Consider the following 10496-nt stretch of genomic DNA (forward strand, 5'->3'; position numbering starts at 1 on the left):
AAACATTTTCTAAAAATAAAAGTGATGAATTAAACTCATCCTAAACGTCTAAAGTAAATAATTAAATTTGTTATTATATACATTCAATAGTCAACTTTTATTATAGAAAAGCACTCAAATTTTAATGGATGAAATATTTTACTCTTAAATGTAATTTATAATAATTTATCTTACAAAAAGATGAGATGTAATCCAAAATATAATGTAATAATGCTATAAAATTGTTACCATATTCAATAGGGTCACAATATTCTACTGCTATAAATAACTAAAACATTGAGTACGTTGTATGTTAGTCGAACTAAAATATTAAAAGAAACAAAAATTGTTGGTCAAATCCACGAAAGTGGGCGCCCGCCTAACGGTCAAGCCCAAACACTAATTGTGCCGCTTATATTTCAATGTAAACCATCATTCTCTATGGTACATACAACTCATCGAACTCAGCTTAGATCCACTGATCATTACCGTTTAATTTTCCCACTCCTCTCTATCAACGGTTTATTCTTACTCTCTCTTTTTTTTTTATACCGTTTAATTTTATACGCACAAAAGAAAACACAAAAGGGAAGCGATCTTTTTTCATTTACTGTTATTATATTTTTAATTCCCTAAAAAAAGGGTTCTCTTAATAAAAACAAGTGAGATCTACTGTGTTTGATCTTATGCCCGAACGGTCTAAACCCTAACCTTCTCATATTTATTCCATTTTTTTTCTGAAGTGTTTGATTGGGAGCTTAGAGAATCATGGCTTATGCATCTCATATCATCAATCATTCTAAAAGGGTAACTCTCGAGTTTTCTCATGTCTGGATCCGTTTATTGGATTTTTCTTTTTAAACACTGCATCAGTTTTTGATTCGAATCCCTTTCTGGATTTGAATATTTTTCGCTATTTATTTTAGTTCATAAATGTCTCTATTAACTTAATTGACGATTCCTTTTTACTATCCTTGAATTGATCGTAGTTGGAATTTTCGGTCTCTGTTTAGCTTATAATTTATCTTCTTTTTTTTAATATAAACTTTTGAATTTCTGATATTTCAGTTGAGGAATGTTCCCAAATTATTGCGGTACGATCACGCTGTTCTAGTTCGTTGGTTTTCCAATGGAGCACAATCATCTGTTTGTAAAAGAGAAGGTACATATAAGAATAAAATGCCGCATTATTGCTTTGTTTTGTCATACTTTGTTTTCTAATATCTAAAAGCATAGGAACCGTTTTAGAATTTTGTTTAGTCTACTTAGTCAACATGCAAAAAAAGTGCCTCCCAAGCCTACCGGGTACTGGCTATCCGGTTTACAGAGTAATATAATACAAGTACATGGTTTGCTCGTATTCTTTTTGCTACCCGTCTTTATTAAGAGCTGTCTGGCGTGCTACTCTTCGTTATGTTTTTGTGATTACACTTAGTGATAAAAGCATAGCAGTGTGGATATATTTTTTGTGGATATATTTTTGTTTATGTTATGTTAAGAAAAGTTGGTTACTGTTCAGATGTTGCAAAGATCCGTCCTCTTGGCTATGCACCTGCAGAAAGAGAGACTGTATCTAAGTTTGTTGGTAGTCACCCTGTAAGTTTATCTATCTATTTCTCCCATTAGCGGAGCAATAAATTTGCAGTCATTTTGTTGCTTTTTTATCCTTTTTTTCTTCTGCAGACTCTCATTCTGCATTACCTTCTTAGTTGAAGTTAAGACTCAGTTAGTCAACAGTGTCTGCTTAATATCTTATTCGCAGGTATCATATTGTTTATCTAAGAAGACTCTTTCTAGGACAGTAATGAGATCAGGAATTCCAATGGGTGGTGTGGTTTGCAGCAGAGGACTTTTATGGTAATTTTTTCCGCATTTTCTGTTACCTTGTTGGTGATTTTACTATTTCCTGGTAATGTTTTCCATTTGAGGAACCTAATCCCTGTATCCGTTTTCAGTTCACAGGCACTTTCTAGGAGAGGATTTGCATCTGATGCAGGTATGGATTATTATTTTAATTATTTTACACCGTTCTCTTAGGAATCCATTATTTGTCAAATGGTAAAAGGTTTTACACTTACTGGTGACTACTACAGTAACGTGTGTTTAACTGATGCAACTGCACACCTTATGCTGAATTCAAAAGTATGACCATATTGATGTGCTTTCCCTAGAAACTTTTATGTTGAAATCGTAATTTGCTGTGAGATTTATTATTGTTATCTTTTGTGAAAATTACCCTTTCTGACAGGAGAGCTCAGATAATAGGAATTTACTTTATGGGTAATAATATGTTGTATTAAGAGATATCATCATGATTGCAGTTCATTATCTGTCTCTCTTTTACAAGGCAGTGCTATACGTTTTTTTTCCTTGCTAGTGCTATCACTTAGGTAGTGCTGGATTTATTTAGCATGTATTCAAGTTCCCAGAGGTTTTTTTGCCAATGTAGAGGTTAGTATATTTATGGTTGAGCACGTGGTAGTTGGAATGATGATTGACAGGTCTCAAGTTGAACTTTGCTGCATTAATGATAGCCATGGGGTGTTACTTGTTTGTTAACTGTTCAATTTGTTTATTGCGTCACCTACTAAATAATGCTAACATTCTTAAGTTGCTTTCAGGCCTTCCTCCTTGCCAAGAAATTGGAATGCCTTCACTCTCACCCACAATGACTGAGGTCTGAACCATGCTGGATCTTCCAAACATGTTGTAAATATATCTGTGCTATTCATCTAAGTATGTGAATTTCTAAATGCAGGGAAACATTGCTAGGTGGTTGAAGAAAGAGGGTGATAAGGTGTCTCCTGGTGAAGTGTTGTGTGAAGTTGAAACTGTAAGGCATTCTCCTGTTTGTTGGCTCTATCCTTCATCTTCTTTGTTTGTATCAGAAATTACGATTTTATTTATAACTTTATTTACTATGTGAAGGATAAAGCAACAGTGGAGATGGAATGCATGGAAGAAGGTTATCTTGCTAAGATTATAAAGGGAGATGGGTCAAAAGAGATCAAAGTTGGTGAGGTATTGATTTCGAGAAATATTATGCATTTATTTATCTTTTTTCAGTTCTCACCTTTGTGGATTGGGGAATCAATTTGACTAAATAGAGAAGTTGCAACTTTGCTTTGCACCTCTTTATTTTCTGTCTATTGCCTTTTTTTTCCCGAGTAAAATACAATTCATCAATATTTATGTTGTTGATGTTTTTGTGTTTTCTCTTGTGGTCTTATGTAGATAATTGCCATCACTGTTGAAGAGGAGGGGGATATTGCAAAGTTCAAGGACTACAGTCCTCCAGCATCAGATTCTGGTGCTCCTGCTGCAAAAGACTCAGCAGCTCCTCCCCCGCCAAAGCAGGAGCCTGTTGAACAGCCAGCTAGTTCACCAGAGCCTAAGACTCCCAAGCCTACTTCCTCTCCTTCAGAAGATCGCTTTTTTGCAAGTCCTCTTGCACGAAAGTTGGCTGAAGAACACAAGGTTAGTTGTATAAGTTCTGTGACTTCAATTTTAATTTTCTGTGTCAAGATGCTACCTTAAGTTCTAATTGTTTCTATGCAATATCTTTTTAACATTTGTCCATTCCTTTTGGATGCAAATGTAGGTACCTCTCTCAAGTATCAAAGGAACAGGTCCTGATGGACACATTGTAAAGGCTGATATTGAAGATTATTTGGGTATCATATTTAAAGTTCTACACTGAGTGATTCATTCTGTTGCAATTTGTGACCCTGATAAGTAATGCTATATTATACAGTAAAAAATGTCTTGTCTCCCACCCCCCACCCTACCCTTTTGGCTTTCCGGAGATTCTTTAATAGTATTCTTTTTGATGTACTATTGTCTCATTTTCTGCTTACTGGAGAGTTTTCCTTGTCATGTAGCTTCACGCGGGAGGGAAGTTTCAGCACCAACTCCTAAGACAAAGGATGCAAAACTTGCAGCTTTAGATTATGTGGATATCCCTCATTCTCAGATAAGAAAGGTCTGTTACTGGTTGGCATTATTTATATAAGTTTCACGAGAGTTCAAGGCTGTAAAATGTTTATGGTACATGGATTTTATTATGGATCCACTTCATAGAAGATGGTCCCCTTTGAATGGAACTTCACATTTCATCTAGTTCTGAAAGAATACGCATTCTATTGTAACTAGTGAATCTCAAATTCTAGCTACCTTCTAGATTTCTTTACTCTTTGCATAAGAATGTATAGAAATTTATATCTCTATCTTCTCTCCAGCTTCTTCTGTTGTCTCCCCATGCCCATTATGTATCAATGTGCTTTGTCAGTAATTTCTACTATAAATTTTGACAGGTCACAGCATCACGCTTATTATTCTCAAAGCAGACTATACCACATTATTATTTAACAGTGGATACATGTGTTGACAAACTTATGGAGTAAGTAATAGTGCTTTGATCTTCTCAAAAAGAAATTGATGAATTTGATAGTTATAAACTGTTTTGTTACCTTCAGTTTGCGGAGCCAACTCAACTCATTACAGGAAGCTTCAGGTGGGAAGCGTATATCTGTCAATGATCTTGTAATTAAGGTACACAACTTCTGTGCGTTTACTTAGCTTTGAGATGTTCAAGTTGACCTGCTTTGATACTTTTGTTATGGTCCAAGAGGCTTTTGTATAATGGCTTGTGGTCGATATAATGGGAACTGTGGATCTAACATGGCAGTTCATGATTAAGGGCTAGTTTAGCAATACTTTTGAAAAGTGCCGTGGAAAAGTACTTTTGAGAAGTGCTTTTGAAAAGTTTGGTGTCAAAAAGTGCTTTTGAAAAATGCTTTTGATAAGTGTTTTTGAAAAATTTGAGTGTTTAGCATTGCTGTCAAAAAGTGCTTTTGAGAAATAAAATGTTTATTTAGACATGTTATTATCAAGTAACAAATATGCAGTTAAATAATATTTAAATTATTTAATATTATTATATTTTAGTAAGAATATAAAAAAATTATTATAACTTGTTAATATTTTAATATATGAAATATAAATTTTAAATATTTTAAGCAATCAATATAATTATTTATACAATTTGATTAGAATATATAAACTATATTTTAAATATTTAAATATAACCATTAAATATTTGTAATTAGTATTTTAAAAAATATTTTTTATTTTATTTTTAATTAATGATTTTAACACATTTGTAGTTAAGCAGCAAGAAAAAAAAAGGGGAAGTACTATGTTATTGGAGGGGTGAAAAAGTAATTAAGCACCAAAAGTGCTTTTGGGAGAGGAAAAGCTAAAAATTTTAGCTTCTCCTTAAGCACTTTTGAAAAACTAAAAATTTCAGCCAAAAGCTGCTTGTTTAGCACAGCTTTTGTTCTAAAAGTGCTTTTTTTAAGCACTACTAAACAGGCCCTAAGCTTCAGAGTACATAGTTAAAGCAATATTATGTTAACTTCTTGCCTCATCATATTTACTTGCTTTTTCCTTCATGTAAATTTAAATCCTTTCCCTGAAATAATTTAATTCTTTCTTGGAATATTTACTCCACATATGTTCTGAAATGGCTTTTATTATGTAGATGCTAATATACTGATATAGTATTTCTGCAAATAAGAAATTAGTGCAGATTCTCCCTTATTTATTGAACTGTCTTTAGAATACCGCAAAAATTGAACATTATTTATTTAATATACTTAGAAGGTAGAAGTTTTTTATCAATTACAGGCTGCTGCATTGGCTCTCCGAAAGGTTCCTCAGTGCAATAGTTCATGGACAGATGACTATATTCGCCAGTGAGTATAAATTACTTGCAAACTGATTAAGTCCCGAGTGCATACTGCATATCAATTATCATCATGACATGCTTCCGTTTGCTTCCAACCCCAGGTTTAACAATGTGAATATTAATGTAGCTGTGCAGACAGACAATGGACTTTACGTCCCTGTTATCAGGGTGAGCAGTTGTTTGAACTTCATACTGTTCAATTCTTGGTGTAATTCTCTATTTTTAAGTGATAATTTGTTGTACATGTTGCAGGATGCTGATAAGAAAGGTTTGTCCTCAATTGCTGAGGAGGTCAAGAATTTGGCACAAAAAGCCAAAGAGAACAGTTTAAAACCAGAAGATTACGAGGTTAGAAATTGTGTTTATGTTGATAAACAATAATTGATGTTATGATCGATCATCATATGAACCATATTCATGCTGGGTTTCCTTTGCAGGGAGGCACATTTACAGTGTCAAACTTGGGAGGGCCCTTCGGTATTAAGCAATTCTGTGCCATCATTAATCCTCCACAGTCTGGGATTTTAGCTGTTGGGTCTGGTAAGATTTGTCCTGAATTTGCCCTACATCATGCCATATCCATTTCTGCTTCTTCGTAATCGATGGACTCTATGTATGCAGCTGAGAAGAGGGTTATCCCTGGCTCGGGTCCTGACCAATTCAAGTTTGCCTCGTTCATGTCTGTAACTCTAAGCTGCGATCATCGAGTTATTGATGGTATGTAGTTTTTGTTTAGAATTCTAATAGTATATCATTAATCTAACTTGTACAATCCAAGTAATTCCACTTGTTCTTTTAGGTGCGATTGGTGCTGAATGGCTGAAAGCTTTCAAAGGGTACATTGAGAATCCAGAGTCAATGTTGCTCTAAATCAATGGTGTTTGTTTCTTTAAATTAAACACACTTTTTTGCTGTGATCAATTTTCATGATGGCTTGAATCCAATACATGTATTCCTGATTTTCTTCGGGAGTAGTGCTTTCACTGTAAACCAATTTAAATTTTTTTGGGGAATAAGGGGGATCAAGAATTGAGGAACTAAACTGCGGGCTGGAATTTTCCTTTTGCAGAGTGTAATAACCCTTTCCATACGGAATATTTGGAATGATTTAAGGGGATGCTACTGCTAACCCATCACATTTCTAGTGTTTTACTGGTCAGAATTGTTCACTGAATATAATGGTTTTGCATCAAATATTCTTTAGTATTCTGAATTAGCAACCCCTGCTCATAGGGTTGACAAAATTTCCCGTTGAAGTTTTGATTTCGAGGGTGTCAATTTAGTACATCTAGTTTAAAGCCATATAGAAATGAGAACTGTGCTGCGTTTTCATGTTTTGAGTTCTAGGTCAAGCTCGATATTTAGGTCCTCGTCTTTGTTGGTAGTGATGGTATTCATATTCGTTGCTTTGATCTGCAGACTCGGCTTTCCCCATCTTTTTTGAAACATGCTGGTATGAATTTTGTGTAATCTTCTAGCTTCACTTTGTGTGATCAAAGACTCCCAAATGGGTCAGTTTTGCTCAGCTTGGGTTGGGAATTGTTTGTACAAATGCTCGAGAACTGTTATTACTAAGAAGGGGAATAAAGGTAAAAATTTCTATTTCTCCATCCCGTCCATATTTGCGGGATTTATAATGTTTTACAAGCCTCTCAAACCCTCCCTTTAATAGAGAAGATCCAACTTGTTAAAAGAATATCAAAGATGCAATGAGAGAAACTTCTGTGTTATATCTATATGAAAGCAAATAACAACAAAATAGAAAATAAAATCTAGCACCTTATCCTTGAATTTTTTGGGGGGTGTCACTAAAGACCCCAATCCTTAAAGAAAAGAACAAAACCCCACGGAGTCAGATACAACAACGGAACATAACTCTTATGGTGAATATACAATCACTTCTCCTTTCCATCCTTTAAATAACCCGCTAGCCTCTGCAGAAAAACCAAAGCAATAACAAAATTTCCAGTTAACCAACCAAAACGAGGTTTAGAGTGTTGAAGCATATAATATATATGCAAGTGATACACATGTATAACTATTCCTATTCAGCTTTTTATAATTACCAGGCTTCAAAACCCTAGTCAAATCTAAGACCTTGATACCTGACCTTAGCAGAAAGGAAAGCCAATAGGCAACCGCATGGGACCATATCACTTTAGACCATTACCTATAGGAAAACATGCTACCAAACAACATCACAATGATCATAAAACAGTGCACCATTACATGCCTTAGATGAAGTTGCAATAAACCAAGTTCAGACCGCAGTTGAATATAAGATCCATTAACATCGAAAAGAAAATTCCAGCACATCAATTTCACATATTAAATAAAACTAGATTTCTCTAAAACCTAATGCTAGTAGCAAAATTTTCCCCTCAAATTTAACCTACAACCACCATAAAAATTTCAATCTAATAACATACCAACTTATTGCAAAATCATCTCTTTTTTCAAATGGGCACGTATCTCTTCAAAACTTGCTTCCCAGCGACCACTGCTCCCGCCGCCAACCCACCCAGAGCACCCGCCACCGCCGCGGACCTCACCCCTCTCGCCGCACGACAAACCGCTCCGGTGGCCAGACCCGCAGCCACGCTGCTCCAGACATCATCACGATCAGTCACCGCCACGACTCCACTCTCCAGCCCCGCATAAATCAAGCCCACCACCCCGATCCGGTTTCCCCATGTCCGGCCCGTATGACCCGAACTATTCAAGATCCGGTTGATCTTCAGCTTCAAAGTATCGCCTTGCTCGAAGTTCTTGAGAGCCGAGAAGAGCCCGACGGCTGCGCCGGATACAGAGCCACCTAAATAAGCGGAACCGGTGTAAAAGGTCAGATTTTCTCCCCAAGAGCGGCGTTGGTGGAGGGATTCCTCAGGAAAGAGGAACTCCGGAGAGGTTGGGAGCTTGTACAGGTTGGTTATGGGAACTTGAAGGTTCAAGTCTTGGTATGGGTTGTAAAGTCGGGTGTTTGGTTCGGTTTCAGGGTCGGAGCCACGATGATGCGCCATTGTTAATAGTGAGTTGGGTGGCTCGACACTTGGAGTTGGTTAGGGTTTAGTTTATTGGCAGAGAAGGAAGAGAAGGGTTGAAGATTTTCTATTTTGTTAGCGGCGTCGGAAGTTGGACCAAGTTGGGCCTTTTTAATTTTTTTTTATATATTTATATGAAAATATTGGTCGGCCGAATGAAAATTCGATTTAGTAACTTTTGCTCTTTTTAAAGTATATTTCATACGAATGAGATGGACCAATCAATTTTTTTAAAGAAACATAAATTTGATAAATATTTCCAATTTTTTTAGTAAAATATTTTATATATCATACTAAATTAATTTAATAAAATATTTAAAATATTAGGATCAAAATAAAAAATTTATTATAAGGAATCAGGTTAAAATAATATTTTATGAGAATCTTAAACTTTAAAATTTAATCCCATACGGTTCTTTTCTGTTGCTAAATAACCATGATTTTATTATTTTGACTGTTAATTTGTGATTTATTTCTCGGTACTGTAAAAATTCTATAAAACGGACTTAAAATCTATATTGTAGTTAAAAAAAATTGTGTTCAACACACGTATTGTAGTTACATATTTAAATATAAATATATGATTTTTAAATATGAAATAAAGTTTTTTAAGAGGAAAAATTAAAGATTACCTCGCAATTGAATTTGAGAATGATATGAGAAAAATAATTTTATCATTCCACCCATAATTTAATTAATAAATAAATTTTAATTTTAAATTTATGGTATCATGTCTATATGCATGCAGTTGGAACAACGTACCTTACAACTATTTTCCGACATACGACTGCAACCATTGCTAAGAAAAAATAAGTTAAAATTGATTATGTAACATAGAAAAAAAAAGGGAAAAAAAATCAATCATGCAAAATCATTTTCAAAGCGAATCAATCAAACACGATTTTGTATAAACGTCATAAAATTCAAAATAGTAGTTTTCTTATTTTTTGAGGCTGAACTATTAAAGGTCAAAACTGTGCTTGAAGAAAGTCATGAATCGGATAAAAACACATTTAGAGAATCATTCCCAGAAATTACCCAGAATCGAAGTGCCGAGAGTTAAATTTCTTTTTTTTCTCATTTACTAACAAGTAAATAAAATTAATTACTATATATTAAATCAAAAAATAAATTAATATTTTTAATGAAAACTGAGTTGAATGATTAAATAACTAGACAATTACATATTTTATGCCATATGCATTTCATGCTCACATATAACAATTAAATTTTAATAGGAAAAATAGATGAAATAAAATATAATTCAATTTTAATATAAAAAATCCATTTAATTTTAAATTTATTCCAGGGTAGTCCTTTGAAGTGTTACCATTATAATTTATTTGGTTGAAATGCAAACAGAATGGTTAGATTATAGGTTTTGGAGAAAAGAAATAGAAAATAAAATAAAATAAAAAAGTAGGAAGAAGAACAAAAACCTTTGAGAAAAACCATGGTACTTGGAAGCAGATGGATAAAAGGGCAAAAAAACAAAGAAGAAAACAGAGATGGATTAGATCACAACACATGGGTGGAAAAGACATTAATGGTGTGGGTGGGTATGAGTTTTTTTTACAGAGGATTGGGAGGCACGTGTCCCTCCTCAAAGTTTGCCCCATGAAAGATCATGGGTAAAGATGTCTTTAATTAAGCACTGTCCTAAGCATTCTCTGTCTTAAAAGCATTCAATGATGTAAGATAATATTACATTACATGTATACGTGTCC

The 10496-nt window shown here is 34.3% G+C and overlaps 2 protein-coding genes across 2 annotated transcripts; one reads left to right on the forward strand and one right to left on the reverse strand.

Moving 5' to 3' along the window:
- Positions 1–580: 580 nt before the first annotated feature.
- Positions 581–6922, forward strand: LOC105767364 (dihydrolipoyllysine-residue acetyltransferase component 2 of pyruvate dehydrogenase complex, mitochondrial). The gene is made up of 19 exons (XM_052631076.1): positions 581–786; positions 1048–1141; positions 1499–1575; positions 1742–1836; positions 1935–1975; positions 2601–2656; positions 2738–2812; positions 2908–3000; positions 3214–3456; positions 3581–3653; positions 3861–3961; positions 4293–4378; positions 4455–4530; positions 5668–5735; positions 5830–5896; positions 5981–6076; positions 6166–6268; positions 6350–6445; positions 6528–6922. Exons 1-19 carry the CDS (start codon positions 748–750, stop codon positions 6596–6598), a joined length of 1650 nt encoding a protein of 549 aa, XP_052487036.1. The 5' UTR covers positions 581–747; the 3' UTR covers positions 6599–6922.
- A 386-nt stretch (positions 6923–7308) lies between these two features.
- On the reverse strand, positions 7309–8889 carry LOC105767362 (mitochondrial import inner membrane translocase subunit TIM23-2). Its single transcript, XM_012586869.2, has 2 exons — positions 8158–8889; positions 7309–7662 (listed from the first exon to the last, which is right to left on the reverse strand). The coding sequence occupies exon 1, from the start codon at positions 8746–8748 to the stop codon at positions 8185–8187; it is 564 nt and encodes a 187-aa protein (XP_012442323.2). The 5' UTR covers positions 8749–8889; the 3' UTR covers positions 7309–7662; positions 8158–8184.
- Positions 8890–10496: the final 1607 nt, after the last annotated feature.

This window comes from Gossypium raimondii, chromosome 5 (assembly GCF_025698545.1).
Source record: "Gossypium raimondii isolate GPD5lz chromosome 5, ASM2569854v1, whole genome shotgun sequence".
Classification (NCBI taxonomy): domain Eukaryota; kingdom Viridiplantae; phylum Streptophyta; class Magnoliopsida; order Malvales; family Malvaceae; genus Gossypium; species Gossypium raimondii.